At 47.1% G+C, this 16,083-nt stretch overlaps 1 protein-coding gene across 1 annotated transcript in view; it reads right to left on the reverse strand.

Moving 5' to 3' along the window:
• The window catches only part of LOC124613414 (pistil-specific extensin-like protein), a 67,896-nt gene that overhangs the window by 36,964 nt on the left and 14,849 nt on the right, over window positions 1-16,083 (reverse strand). The window contains exons 2-3 of the mRNA XM_047142117.1: window positions 6,851-7,264; window positions 1,545-1,944 (exon numbers count right to left, since the gene is read on the reverse strand). Of these exons, the coding sequence (XP_046998073.1) occupies window positions 1,545-1,944; window positions 6,851-7,264 (814 nt within the window). The remainder of the gene's footprint in view (window positions 1-1,544; window positions 1,945-6,850; window positions 7,265-16,083) is intronic.

Consider the following 16,083-nt stretch of genomic DNA (forward strand, 5'->3'; position numbering starts at 1 on the left):
TAAATTAATACGATTTAAATATGGTAGGATCCAGAATGAAATACCTATAAAACATTACTTACAATTTGCATTCAAGTGTTTTTACGTTATATAAAACAACTGCTGTTCAGGAATCTAACTATATTTCTACAATCAAAGATAATTATTTAAATCTTTAATAATAAATTTTGGTCTCCAATAGCTTAAATGACAATTGCTATGAATTGAACAAATTAAACGAGAGAAAGTTACAGTGATTTCAACAAATATTTATCTTCCAAATTATGCTCCCACTCATATTTCTCTGTTTTAGAATGAAATTAATAGGATGACAAGCCTTGAGAAATATTATGATAGATGCTTTGACTGACAAAAATAATGTACGTAAGTTATAAACAGGTAAAAAAGATTATTCTCACTAGAGCTCACATGTATCATATACGAAGATGGTTTGATAAGTTTGCCAAAAAAGCGGTAAAAATGTTTGTTTTGTAGACAACTCCTTTGGGTATATATACTTTGTCCAGTGATCCGTCAGACTTTTCATCCCATCGGGAAAATAGGTTCTGTCAAACTCTGCAAAATACTCTTTGACTGCAGCTATCACTTCCTCATGTGGTGCAAATGTCTTCCCAGGAAGCAAAAGATTCAGGTTAGGGAGCAGGAAAAAATTGGATTAATTCTGGTGAATAGGGTGGATGAGGAACCAATTTGAGGCCCAGTTCACGCCCTCCCCCCCCCCCCCACCCCCCCACCTAGATCTCAGTGAACCCACCTAGATCTCATGGAAAGGAAAAAGTGCAATTTAATCATGTGCCTCTCTCCCTAGAGAAGTTTTGTGGCGGCGTTCGTAGCGACAAACAATTCGCTGTAGAAACGGCTTACGAAGTCACCGCCACACTTTTAATAGCGGGCCGACCGGTCCGCTGGAACAGTGAACAGAAAGATGAAAACCCAAACACTCTGATTAAATAAAAGTCGGTACTTATCTTTATTAACGAAGATACAGAAACACAGTAGTGAACTCCGTGTCTACAGAGATCCGTCTAGTTCGAGTCGGAGCGGCTAGGTCAGCGTCGGCTGACGACAAACAACAACTCTGCTCCGATGAACACACAACTGACTAGCAAGTACACAATTAGGTGGCGAGTATACAACTGAGCGGCGAATACAGAACTGTCCTAGCGCTCGCGACTCCAGCGCTTAAGAAGCCAGAAGCCAGCGGTGGCGCGCGCAGACTTGCGGCGATTTCCTGTCTCGCTGGCGCTGCTTATGCAGACGGCGTCCGGACTTCGATGCTGCCAACCTTTTGGCAGCGGGCTCGGGTGGCATTACTGGCTAGGATATAACACTCCTCCCCCCCAAATCGCCGCACCGTCGTTGAGTAATGACGTGGCGAGCGTCGACGGCGGGGGAGGGGTCTGGCCGCAGGCGTAGCAGAAGAGACCGGGGCGGAGACTGTTGTCGGTGGCAGTCCCCGGTCCGCACCCCAGCATTGGCTGCGCGGGGCCTCGGGAAACACCGACTGAAAACCGAGGTCAGGGTGCACGCCTGTGACCACGGGCGCAGCTTCTGGTACTGGACGCGACGGGGCGTCGGGACCCACGAAGAGAGGCAGCGTCTCCTGACGCTGCGTCGACGGCTGCTGAGTGGGCGCCGGACAAGGCGCTGCGGTGTCAGACTCCTTGGGGGTGCCCAAGGAAAGCGGCTGCAGGACAGGCTGCACAGCCACCGCTTGGGAAGGCGGCCCGGCTGAGGGGTCGACGTCCATCAGCTCCGAAGGCGGTGGCGACTGAAGAGGGACCGCAGGCGCCGGAGTGACCACCTGGGGCGCTCCCGGATGAAGCTGCGCGGGAGGCATCAACGGGACGGGCTGTCGGCGGGGTAGCGGGGACGGCTGCTGCTGCTGCCCTGGGGGTGGCAGCGAAGTCGGAAGGCGCGGCTGGAACCCGCCGCGGACCAAATCTGTGGACAAAGAACGAGCGGCAGAATCCGGGCGGCCAGCGCGGCGCAACTGGTTCTGATGCCTCCTGTGCACCCCAGTAGCACCTTGAACAGTATAAAAACCGCGACCCTGGACACTTATCACGGTACCACGTTCCCAACGACGGCGACCGTGATAAACTCTGAAAAAAACGGCGTCGTTGCGCTGAAAACGCGTGCGATGCTCAGAAGCGGCGGGTCGATCCGGGGGGTGCAACAACCGTAGTAGGGTGCGATGACGACGGCCGTGGAGAAGCTCCGCAGGCGAAGGGCCGTCGCGTGGCGTGGTCCGGTACGACGACAGGAACGTGATGAGGGCCTGCTGACGAGAGTGCGTAGCACGAAGGCAGTCCATATGATCCTTGAATGTGCGTACAAAACGTTCCGCTGCACCATTCGATTGAGGGTGGAACGGCGGAGTAAGAACATGGCGAATGCCATTGGCAGAACAAAAACTTTCAAATTCAGCAGAGGTAAATTGTGGACCATTGTCAGACACTAAAACTTCTGGAAGACCCTCAATACAAAAAATTGAAGTCAACGCCTGTATAGTTTGTGCAGTCGTTGTAGACTGTATGGGCACAACAAACGGAAAATTACTAAATGCATCTATCACGATGAGCCAACGAGAATGCCAATATGGACCAGCGAAATCAATATGTACTCGCTGCCAGGGACCGCCAGGGCGTGCCCACTCAAAATAGCGTTGAGGCGGAGCAGCTTGGTGTTCGGCACACGTCGAACAATCTGTAGATATCTGCGTAATCTGCTTATCAATGCCGATCCATGTACAATGACGGCGGGCAAGCTGCTTGGTGCGGACCACTCCCCAATGACCTTGATGCAACAAGGCGAGGACCTTGGATTGGAGCACTTGGGGAACCACTACACGAAGCTGGTCATTCTCGGTGCGTAACAGCAAAACTCCGTGCGAAACAGACAACAGATGACGTTGCGGATAATAGCGACGAACCACAGGATCCGATATGTCCTTTGCCTCGGACGGCCAACCACGTTGAACAAAACGTAATAGTAAACTCAGATGAGGATCCGTAGCTGTCTCACGTGCCACCTGACGATAATCAATCGGAAAATCCCGGAGGGATTGATGCTCATCGGCGTCAATCTGATGGCAAGAGTCGTCAGAGGAATCGAAGACATCATCCGCAGCAATCGGCAATCTAGAAAGCGCGTCAGCGTTTGCATGCTGAGCTGTAGGGCGATACAGTATCTCATACTGGTATTGTGATAACAAAAGAGCCCAACGTTGTAGTCTCTGAGCTGTCCGCTGAGGAACTGGTTTAGACGGATGAAACAGTGACGTCAGGGGCTTGTGATCTGTTACTAAATAGAATGGTCTACCATAGAGGTAGTGATGGAATTTTGTGACACCGAACACAATAGCCAACGCTTCCTTGTCCAATTGGCTATAATTACACTGAGCTTTGTTTAGCAATTTAGATGCGAACGCAATGGGACGTTCGGTGTTACCGACTCGGTGAGACAACACAGCACCGAGGCCGAAAGAAGAGGCATCACAAGCTAACACCAGAGGCTTGTTAGGGTCGTAATGGACCAGACAACGATCATTCAATAAAGCCTCCTTAAGCTGCTGAAAGGCTGATTGGCAATCAGCTGACCACACAAACGGAACATTCTTACGGCGGAGACGATGCAACGGTGCAGCAATCTGTGATGCATTAGGTATAAACCTAATATAATACGTCAATTTGCCAAGAACTGCTTGCAATTCATGCAGATTGCGAGGGGCGGGCAAATCACGAATAGCTGCTAAATGTGACTGGGAGGGATGAATGCCTTGAGCATTAATAACATGTCCCAGATACTCCATCTCCGTAAGGAAAAATGAACATTTATCGATGTTGCAACGTAGGCCTGCCTGAGACAACACTGTAAACAAACACTCCAAATTACGGAAATGTTCAGCAGGCGTCCGACCGGACACAACAATATCGTCTAAATAGTTGCAACACGATGGCACATTAGCCAGAAGTTGTGACAAAAAACGCTGAAAAACAGCTGGAGCTGACGCACAACCAAAAGGCAAACGCAGAAAACGGAACAACCCCAACGACGTGTTTATGACAAAATACTGTTGTGATTGCTCGTCGAGGGGCAATTGCAAATATGCTTCACGGAGATCAATTTTGGAAAAGAAACGAGCTTCCCCTAACTTATCCATCAGCTCGTCCGGTCTACGCAAACGAAAAGAATCAATGACAGTCTGAGGATTAACTGTCGACTTAAAATCAGCACACAAACGTAACTTGCCAGACGGTTTCTTTATAATAACTAAGGGAGAAGCCCACTGGCTCGCTGAAACGGGTTGAATAACACCGTTGTTTTGCCAACGACGAAGTTCATCTGCTACAGGTGCCCGGAGGGCGTGAGGCACTGGACGAGGACGAAAAAATCGAGGCTGAGCATTATCTTTTAACGTAATATGAGCGGCAAAGTTCGCAGCACAACCTAGTTCATCTTTAAATATGTCACTGTATTGTTTACACATATCGGTTATGCGGTCTTGAGGAACAACAACAGAATTAATTTGCAACACATTGTCTTGGATAGACAGGCCAAACAAGTCAAAACAGTCTAATCCGAAAATGTTTACACTGTCTGTAGCGCGGAGCACTGTGAATGAAACTGTTTTTGTATTGCCACGGAATGTGGCTGGCACGCTACATACACCTAACACAGGAATTTGTTCTCCACTATAAGTAGCCAAAGAATGTTTTGCCGCTGGAAGTTTAGGGCGGCCGATAGCCGCATACGTAGCACTATTTATGAGAGTCACAGACGCACCAGTGTCTAATTGAAAATTGAAGGTCTTATCCTGGATGCGTAGCTTCACAAATAGTTTATTACACTGTCTCTGGATCGGTGTAGTGGAGGCGGAAGACACAAAATCAGCGCGTTTAGCGCGTGTTCGCTGTTTACAACTCGTGGGTTGGGTGGGTGGAACAACAACTCCCGCTTCACTTGCAGTCTGTACATTACTTTTTACAGCGTTTGAATTACGCTTGGGTCGCATAGCAGAGGGCTGGGTGGGTGGCTTATTGCGAACAAGTTTATTACCCACACGAACCGTGGAAGAGTCTTTAAACGCGACCTTCTGGGCGGGCTGGCTTTGAAGAACATGAATATCCATGGGCTGGGCAGCACTAGAATTGTTCTTGCGTTTACGCAAACAAACAGTCTGGATGTGTCCTTTCCTTTGACAAAAGTGACAAACCGCGTTTCTTAACGGGCAACGTTCACGAGGATGAGCAAGAACACACTTAGGGCAAGACTTAACTCTATCATTTTGCACACGCGGCTGACGAATGTGTTTAACATGACGCGGCCGGCTAGTGTTTACAGTCTGACTCTGCCGGTGGGGCCGCGGGCGTGACATAACTTGCTTAGCACAGGCAATTTGAGAAATACATGGCTGATCTAACTCACACTCAGCATAGTCAAAAATATCTTGGGCTTCAATGATGTTCATCACAGTCTCTAATGACGGGTCAGGCAACTTTAAGATAGCACCACGAATACGAGAATCTGCAATGTTTTGAAGCTCCACACACACAATTAAATCGGCACTGACGGGTGAGGCCCCGTAAATCTGTTAACCACTGTTTATTAGATTGATGTGGCAGTTTCTTTAATCTGAAGAACTTGAATCTGGCTGCTGCCACATGAACTCGCGACTCGAAATACTCAGCAAGCTTGTTAACGACAACGTCATAGTCTAAAGCTTCTGGCTTGGATTCCGGGAACAACTTACAAAGAAGTCGATAGACTTCCACGCCTGCAGTGGAAATTAAATAAAGCTGCCGCTCAGTACCCGTGATTTTGTAGACTGTCATGTGCGCCTGCAACTGCGCGAAATATTCTCGCCATTCTTCTCTTGATGCATCAAAAGCACGGAAAGGTGGTGCTGCCTGTGCTTGTTCCTTTTGTGTTGGAGGATTAGCCGCTTGTTTGGCGATTGCTTCCACCAGACTTTGTATTTGCTGACTCTGTAACAAGATCAACTGTTGTAAGTCGGCAGACATAGTGAACACAAATGAAACCAGCCCCCAAAATTTTATCGCTATAATTAGTATAACCAGAAACAAGTTGAACCAGCCCTGCACACGAGTTCGGAAGTCCTCGTCGCCAGTTTTGTGGCGGCGTTCGTAGCGACAAACAATTCGCTGTAGAAACGGCTTACGAAGTCACCGCCACACTTTTAATAGCGGGCCGACCGGTCCGCTGGAACAGTGAACAGAAAGATGAAAACCCAAACACTCTGATTAAATAAAAGTCGGTACTTATCTTTATTAACGAAGATACAGAAACACAGTAGTGAACTCCGTGTCTACAGAGATCCGTCTAGTTCGAGTCGGAGCGGCTAGGTCAGCGTCGGCTGACGACAAACAACAACTCTGCTGCGATGAACACACAACTGACTAGGAAGTACACAATTCGGTGGCGAGTATACAACTGAGCGGCGAATACAGAACTGTCCTAGCGCTCGCGACTCCAGCGCTTAAGAAGCCAGAAGCCAGCGGTGGCGCGCGCAGACTTGCGGCGATTTCCTGTCTCGCTGGCGCTGCTTATGCGGACGGTGTCCGGACTTTGATGCTGCCAACCTTTTGGCAGCGGGCTCGGGTGGCATTACTGGCTAGGATATAACACTCCTCCCCCCCAAATCGCCGCACCGTCGTTGAGTAATGACGTGGCGAGCGTCGACGGCGGGGGAGGGGTCTGGCCGCAGGCGTAGCAGAAGAGACCGGGGCGGAGACTGTTGTCGGTGGCAGTCCCCGGTCCGCACCCCAGCATTGGCTGCGCGGGGCCTCGGGAAACACCGACTGAAAACCGAGGTCAGGGTGCACGCCTGTGACCACGGGCGCAGCTTCTGGTACTGGACGCGACGGGGCGTCGGGACCCACGAAGAGAGGCAGCGTCTCCTGACGCTGCGTCGACGGCTGCTGAGTGGGCGCCGGACAAGGCGCTGCGGTGTCAGACTCCTTGGGGGTGCCCAAGGAAAGCGGCTGCAGGACAGGCTGCACAGCCACCGCTTGGGAAGGCGGCCCGGCTGAGAGGTCGACGTCCATCAGCTCCGAAGGCGGTGGCGACTGAAGAGGGGCCGCAGGCGCCGGAGCGACCACCTGGGGCGCTCCCGGATGAAGCTGCGCGGGAGGCATCAACGGGACGGGCTGTCGGCGGGGTAGCGGGGACGGCTGCTGCTGCTGCCCTGGGGGCGGCAGCGAAGTCGGAAGGCGCGGCTGGAACCCGCCGCGGACCAAATCTGTGGACAAAGAACGAGCGGCAGAATCCGGGCGGCCAGCGCGGCGCAACTGGTTCTGATGCCTCCTGTGCACCCCAGTAGCACCTTGAACAGTATAAAAACCGCGACCCTGGACACTTATCACGGTACCACGTTCCCAACGACGGCGACCGTGATAAACTCTGAAAAAAACGGCGTCGTTGCGCTGAAAACGCGTGCGATGCTCAGAAGCGGCGGGTCGATCCGGGGGGTGCAACAACCGTAGTAGGGTGCGATGACGACGGCCGTGGAGAAGCTCCGCAGGCGAAGGGCCGTCGCGTGGCGTGGTCCGGTACGACGACAGGAACGTGATGAGGGCCTGCTGACGAGAGTGCGTAGCACGAAGGCAGTCCATATGATCCTTGAATGTGCGTACAAAACGTTCCGCTGCACCATTCGATTGAGGGTGGAACGGCGGAGTAAGAACATGGCGAATGCCATTGGCAGAACAAAAACTTTCAAATTCAGCAGAGGTAAATTGTGGACCATTGTCAGACACTAAAACTTCTGGAAGACCCTCAATACAAAAAATTGAAGTCAACGCCTGTATAGTTTGTGCAGACGTTGTAGACTGTATGGGCACAACAAACGGAAAATTACTAAATGCATCTATCACGATGAGCCAACGAGAATGCCAATATGGACCAGCGAAATCAATATGTACTCGCTGCCAGGGACCGCCAGGGCGTGCCCACTCAAAATAGCGTTGAGGCGGAGCAGCTTGGTGTTCGGCACACGTCGAACAATCTGTAGATATCTGCGTAATCTGCTTATCAATGCCGATCCATGTACAATGACGGCGGGCAAGCTGCTTGGTGCGGACCACTCCCCAATGACCTTGATGCAACAAGGCGAGGACCTTGGATTGGAGCACTTGGGGAACCACTACACGAAGCTGGTCATTCTCGGTGCGTAACAGCAAAACTCCGTGCGAAACAGACAACAGATGACGTTGCGGATAATAGCGACGAACCACAGGATCCGATATGTCCTTTGCCTTGGACGGCCAACCACGTTGAACAAAACGTAATAGTAAACTCAGATGAGGATCCGTAGCTGTCTCACGTGCCACCTGACGATAATCAATCGGAAAATCCCGGAGGGATTGATGCTCATCGGCGTCAATCTGATGGCAAGAGTCGTCAGAGGAATCGAAGACATCATCCGCAGCAATCGGCAATCTAGAAAGCGCGTCAGCGTTTGCATGCTGAGCTGTAGGGCGATACAGTATCTCATACTGGTATTGTGATAACAAAAGAGCCCAACGCTGTGGTCTCTGAGCTGTCCGCTGAGGAACTGGTTTAGACGGATGAAACAGTGACGTCAGGGGCTTGTGATCTGTTACTAAATAGAATGGTCTACCATAGAGGTAGTGATGGAATTTTGTGACACCGAACACAATAGCCAACGCTTCCTTGTCCAATTGGCTATAATTACACTGAGCTTTGTTTAGCAATTTAGATGCGAACGCAATAGGACGTTCGGTGTTACCGACTCGGTGAGACAACACAGCACCGAGGCCGAAAGAAGAGGCATCACAAGCTAACACCAGAGGCTTGTTAGGGTCGTAATGGACCAGACAACGATCATTCAATAAAGCCTCCTTAAGCTGCTGAAAGGCTGATTGGCAATCAGCTGACCACACAAACGGAACATTCTTACGGCGGAGACGATGCAACGGTGCAGCAATCTGTGATGCATTAGGTATAAACCTAATATAATACGTCAATTTGCCAAGAACTGCTTGCAATTCATGCAGATTGCGAGGGGCGGGCAAATCACGAATAGCTGCTAAATGTGACTGGGAGGGATGAATGCCTTGAGCATTAATAACATGTCCCAGATACTCCATCTCCGTAAGGAAAAATGAACATTTATCGATGTTGCAACGTAGGCCTGCCTGAGACAACACTGTAAACAAACACTCCAAATTACGGAAATGTTCAGCAGGCGTCCGACCGGACACAACAATATCGTCTAAATAGTTGCAACACGATGGCACATTAGCCAGAAGTTGTGACAAAAAACGCTGAAAAACAGCTGGAGCTGACGCACAACCAAAAGGCAAACGCAGAAAACGGAACAACCCCAACGACGTGTTTATGACAAAATACTGTTGTGATTGCTCGTCGAGGGGCAATTGCAAATATGCTTCACGGAGATCAATTTTGGAAAAGAAACGAGCTTCCCCTAACTTATCCATCAGCTCGTCCGGTCTACGCAAACGAAAAGAATCAATGACAGTCTGAGGATTAACTGTCGACTTAAAATCAGCACACAAACGTAACTTGCCAGACGGTTTCTTTATAATAACTAAGGGAGAAGCCCACTGGCTCGCTGAAACGGGTTGAATAACACCGTTGTTTTGCCAACGACGAAGTTCATCTGCTACAGGTGCCCGGAGGGCGTGAGGCACTGGACGAGGACGAAAAAATCGAGGCTGAGCATTATCTTTTAACGTAATATGAGCGGCAAAGTTCGCAGCACAACCTAGTTCATCTTTAAATATGTCACTGTATTGTTTACACATATCGGTTATGCGGTCTTGAGGAACAACAACAGAATTAATTTGCAACACATTGTCTTGGATAGACAGGCCAAACAAGTCAAAACAGTCTAATCCGAAAATGTTTACACTGTCTGTAGCGCGGAGCACTGTGAATGAAACTGTTTTTGTATTGCCACGGAATGTGGCTGGCACGCTACATACACCTAACACAGGAATTTGTTCTCCACTATAAGTAGCCAAAGAATGTTTTGCCGCTGGAAGTTTAGGGCGGCCGATAGCCGCATACGTAGCACTATTTGTGAGAGTCACAGACGCACCAGTGTCTAATTGAAAATTGAAGGTCTTATCCTGGATGCGTAGCTTCACAAATAGTTTATTACACTGTCTCTGGATCGGTGTAGTGGAGGCGGAAGACACAAAATCAGCGCGTTTAGCGCGTGTTCGCTGTTTACAACTCGTGGGTTGGGTGGGTGGAACAACAACTCCCGCTTCACTTGCAGTCTGTACATTACTTTTTACAGCGTTTGAATTACGCTTGGGTCGCATAGCAGAGGGCTGGGTGGGTGGCTTATTGCGAACAAGTTTATTACCCACACGAACCGTGGAAGAGTCTTTAAACGCGACCTTCTGGGCGGGCTGGCTTTGAAGAGCATGAATATCCATGGGCTGGGCAGCACTAGAATTGTTCTTGCGTTTACGCAAACAAACAGTCTGGATGTGTCCTTTCCTTTGACAAAAGTGACAAACCGCGTTTCTTAACGGGCAACGTTCACGAGGATGAGCAAGAACACACTTGGGGCAAGACTTAACTCTATCATTTTGCACACGCGGCTGACGAATGTGTTTAACATGGCGCGGCCGGCTAGTGTTTACAGTCTGACTCTGCCGGTGGGGCCGCGGGCGTGACATAACTTGCTTAGCACAGGCAATTTGAGAAATACATGGCTGATCTAACTCACACTCAGCATAGTCAAAAATATCTTGGGCTTCAATGATGTTCATCACAGTCTCTAATGACGGGTCAGGCAACTTTAAGATAGCACCACGAATACGAGAATCTGCAATGTTTTGAGTAATAGCGTCTCGTAACATGACATCACTGTAGGAAGCTCCACACACACAATTAAATCGGCACTGACGGGGTAGGCCCCGTAAATCTGTTAACCACTGTTTATTAGATTGATGTGGCAGTTTCTTTAATCTGAAGAACTTGAATCTGGCTGCTGCCACATGAACTCGCGACTCGAAATACTCAGCAAGCTTGTTAACGACAACGTCATAGTCTAAAGCTTCTGGCTTGGATTCCGGGAACAACTTACAAAGAAGTCGATAGACTTCCACGCCTGCAGTGGAAATTAAATAAAGCTGCCGCTCAGTACCCGTGATTTTGTAGACTGTCATGTGCGCCTGCAACTGCGCGAAATATTCTCGCCATTCTTCTCTTGATGCATCAAAAGCACGGAAAGGTGGTGCTGCCTGTGCTTGTTCCTTTTGTGTTGGAGGATTAGCCGCTTGTTTGGCGATTGCTTCCACCAGACTTTGTATTTGCTGACTCTGTAACAAGATCAACTGTTGTAAGTCGGCAGACATAGTGAACACAAATGAAACCAGCCCCCAAAATTTTATCGCTATAATTAGTATAACCAGAAACAAGTTGAACCAGCCCTGCACACGAGTTCGGAAGTCCTCGTCGCCAGTTTTGTGGCGGCGTTCGTAGCGACAAACAATTCGCTGTAGAAACGGCTTACGAAGTCACCGCCACACTTTTAATAGCGGGCCGACCGGTCCGCTGGAACAGTGAACAGAAAGATGAAAACCCAAACACTCTGATTAAATAAAAGTCGGTACTTATCTTTATTAACGAAGATACAGAAACACAGTAGTGAACTCCGTGTCTACAGAGATCCGTCTAGTTCGAGTCGGAGCGGCTAGGTCAGCGTCGGCTGACGACAAACAACAACTCTGCTGCGATGAACACACAACTGACTAGGAAGTACACAATTCGGTGGCGAGTATACAACTGAGCGGCGAATACAGAACTGTCCTAGCGCTCGCGACTCCAGCGCTTAAGAAGCCAGAAGCCAGCGGTGGCGCGCGCAGACTTGCGGCGATTTCCTGTCTCGCTGGCGCTGCTTATGCGGACGGTGTCCGGACTTTGATGCTGCCAACCTTTTGGCAGCGGGCTCGGGTGGCATTACTGGCTAGGATATAACAAGAAGAATTTAAAAGTCGGTATTTTTAACATGGTCGCAACTGAATTTTCTTATGGCTACCTAGAAGTAGCCATTCGCGTTCCAAAATATTAAAAATACACCATGCTCCCATGATGGATCCAGGTTTCATCAGCAGCCACAGTTCGGTGCAAAAAGTCTTGCAAATTGCGATTAAACGTCGACAGACATTGTGTTGAAATGGTGTGTGGGATACACTTTTGGTCGAGTGTGAGCAATTGCCGCACCTATCTCGCACACAGCTTCTTCATAGCCAATCTCCGTGCAGGATATTATATATTCGCTCAGTTGAGATACCTACAGTCTCAGTAATCTCATGAATTTTTATTCGGCGGTCCTGAATTACCATTTCATGGATTTTGCCAGTGGGTTCCTTTGTGGTGACCTCAGTTGAATGGCCGGAGCAAGCTTCGTCTTTGGTGTTTGTCTGACCATAATTAAATTCATTAATCCAAAAGGAAATGATCTGCAATGACAGTGCAGAGTCCGCATGAACTTTATCCAATTCTGTCATGATCTGTGCGGCAGTCCAACCCTTCAAATGAAAAGGTTTAATAAAACTACTAAACTTGGTTTTATCCATTTTCAGCCGCAGTCGACATCCTGACCAATTCAGACAGGTGTCGACAATGAACTGTAAACTGTAAATTGTTGAAATTCCTTATAAGATCCTTGGAATAATTTAGCTTACCAACCACGAAGGCGCAACAGAAATGCTATATTCTTTCATGAAAATTGACGTCTCATGAAACCACCCTCATACTTCTCTAGAAAACGTGCTATCAGGCATTCCAAAACTAAAACAGTGCCATTGAAGGTACTGGAAGTGAAAGTGGTATCAGCAAGCTCATACGAGAATTTAGCCTACTTTTTTGCATCTTTCAATACCTCTCACTGAAGTGGAGTTGTTGAAAAATGTTACGTTCATATGATTTATTTGGGTTTCGTAAACTGCTTACAATTTCCATACAATAAACATTTCTAATTTTCTGTAGCCACTTGAATATCAGTAAGTGAAAGAAGAAAACTGATATCAGTTGGACAACAATAAATGAACTATATTGTGTTGCTTGAGCAAACAAAAGAAATTTAATAAGATTATTAAAAAATAGTAATCATTCACGCCGAATATTAAATAAATTTGTAATCCATCTCTAAGTGAAAAAATTGACTGAATGAAGAAAACATTGATAATTAAGCTTTTTCACAAATTTGGTAAGGTGCAGTCTTTTCTGTTTCATTTTTAGGATCCTTGTATAGTTGATTCTTCATATATCTGTCTGTACTTAATTTGAATCTTCCTTGTATAGACTTGTTCAGTCCTTTATCTGTAAAATACCTTACTCTGTGTTAACAATGAGAATTTGCTTTACATGCAAAAAAAATATCACTAGTTCTTGCCTAGCGTGTAATGGAGTTTCCAGAGTATTACAAGACAATAAAATTATACTGAAGTTTGAATAGTGACAGTGGGAAAAAATGTAATATATATTGGAAATTGATTAATAATTGCTGCTTAAATAATTAAAAAAAGAAATTTTGGAAGAATAATTGAAAAAAATTGGAAGGTACACATATTCTGAGTGAACTATAACTGACATTAGTATCAACAGACCCTCAATATTCAACATATATATTCAGCATTTAAATGTAAGTATTCTTTTTCTTGTTACCGCCTTTGTGCATAGAGCTTGGTATGATAATACTGGTTCGGGATCGCCCTTTTCTGCTCACGCAAATTATTCTTGTCTGCTTTGATCCTCTTGATGCAGGATTGTCGGCGCGTCACGGAATGATGAACAGACGCGTATGGTCGTCGTGAATATATGAATAAACTTTGCTACCTCGATAACTTTCAATAACACCTTTTAATGTACAATTGGAATACACATTTTTTTAACAATATTAACTCGGCGGAAATCGCCATACGTCCACCCGTTACCACTTATAGAGACACACAGATGAATATAAAGAAATTAAAACACTGAAGAGTATATCTCTACTTGTTTTGTTTGTGACCCACGAGTATCGCTGGTGCAAAATAACTCATTTTATATATGTATATATCTTATATGTATAAAAAGAAAACAACGAGGGAGAAAAGAAAAGAAAAAAATAATACTAACATGATGCATTACAATTGCCCCCACTGTGCACTGACGTCATACGGAGGTGCACAGTGTCTGAGCTTATTTCTCTTTTTATGGGTTGATAACTCTGGACACTGTGGGCATAGCCTTTATTTTTCGGCCATTGGAGTTATCCCATATGGTTACCAATTTATATAGGCATACATACATGCATAAATTTTCCTTCATAACAAAGTGCTTGCCGTAACCGCATAGTGCCATTATTGCTAGTTAGTATCTGCCCAGTGTTTAGCTTGCGAAGCATGCGCGCGCAGCTCGACGGCCGTTACCGTCCCTACTCGCTTTCACTTTGCTTATATATACCGGGTGATCAAAAAGTCAGTATAAATTTGAAAACTTAATAAACCACGGAATAATGTAGATAGAGAGGTAAAAATTGACACACATGCTTGGAATGACATGGGGTTTTATTAGAATAAAAAAAAGCAAAGTTCACAAAATGTCCGACAGATGGCGCTGAACAGCAAAACGTCAGTGACTGCGCATGACAATCGTGTATAAAAGGAGCCGTAATGAGAAAGAGAATCCTGTGCGCCTGCAGTCGCAGCATGTTGACGTTACCTGAAAAGGCGCATTTAGTGAAGCTGTATTATCAGAATGGGGAATGTGCTAGTTCAGCGTTACGATCCTATCGCCATAGGAAGGGGATTCGAACGGGTAAAGGTCCGTTGACAAATGCAGCTGTGGCGAGAATGATTTCGAAGTTCGAAGCCACGGGTTGTTTAGATGATAGACCCCATAGTGGCCGACCGAGCACAAGGCGTAGTGCCGCTGAGACAGTTCAGGAAGAAATGGAGACTATAGTGGGTTCGTCTATGCACGGGGAAGTCAGCGCTCGTGCAGTCGCACGTCGCACCGGCATTCCATACGCTTGTTTGGCACTTAGGGGTACCCTCCGATGCTATCCGTACAACATCCATCGGCATCATGAACTGTTACCTGGCGATTTAGTGAAGCGGAGGGCATTTGCGGTGTGGGCGTTTCAAAAGATGGCGGAAGATGACGATTGGTTGAGAAACGTGTTGTGGACCGACGAAGCTCATTTCACGCTGCGAGGGTCTGTCAACGCCCACAACTGCAGAATTTGGGCTACCGAAAATCCTAGAACTGTCGTGGAAACTCCATTGTACGACGAGAAAGTCACGGTATGGGTTGGATTTACCACATCTACCGTTATCGGGCCTTTTTTTCTTCGAGGAAATGCGTTATTCTGGTTTTGTAACTGCTACCGTGACAGGTGAGAGGTACGCCGATATGTTACAGAATCGCATCATCCCCAGCCTGGCTGATAAACACCTTCTGGAACGTACGATATTTATGCAGGATGGTGCTCTACCCCATATTGCTAGACGCGTGAAAGATCTGTTGCGCGCGTCGTTTGGTGATGATCGTGTGCTCAGCCGCCACTTTCGTCATGCTTGGCCTCCCAGGTCCCCAGACCTCAGTCCGTGCCATTATTGGCTTTGGGGTTACCTGAAGTCGCAAGTGTATCGTGATCGACCGACATCTCTAGTGATGCTGAAAGACAACATCCGACGCCAATGCCTGACCATAACTCCGGACATGCTTTACAGTGCTGTTCACAACATTATTCCTCGACTACAGCTATTGTTGAGGAATTTCCTGTCAAGAACATCATCTTTGCTTTGTCTTACTGTGTTTTGCTAATTATTGAAGCGCCATCTGTCGGACATTTTTTGAACTTTTGTATTTTTTGGTTCTAATAAAACCCCATGTCATTCCAAGCATGTGTGTCAATTTGTACCTCTCTATCTACATTATTACGTGGTTTATTCAGTTTTTAAATTTATACAGTATATTACAGTCTGATTGTTATTTTGTTTGGTACATTTTGTTAAATTAAAATTTCGTTACATTGTTCAATTCCAATTATATGAGTACACTTTTTGC

This window comes from Schistocerca americana, chromosome 4 (assembly GCF_021461395.2).
Source record: "Schistocerca americana isolate TAMUIC-IGC-003095 chromosome 4, iqSchAmer2.1, whole genome shotgun sequence".
In the NCBI taxonomy this organism is placed as follows: Eukaryota; Metazoa; Arthropoda; class Insecta; order Orthoptera; family Acrididae; genus Schistocerca; species Schistocerca americana.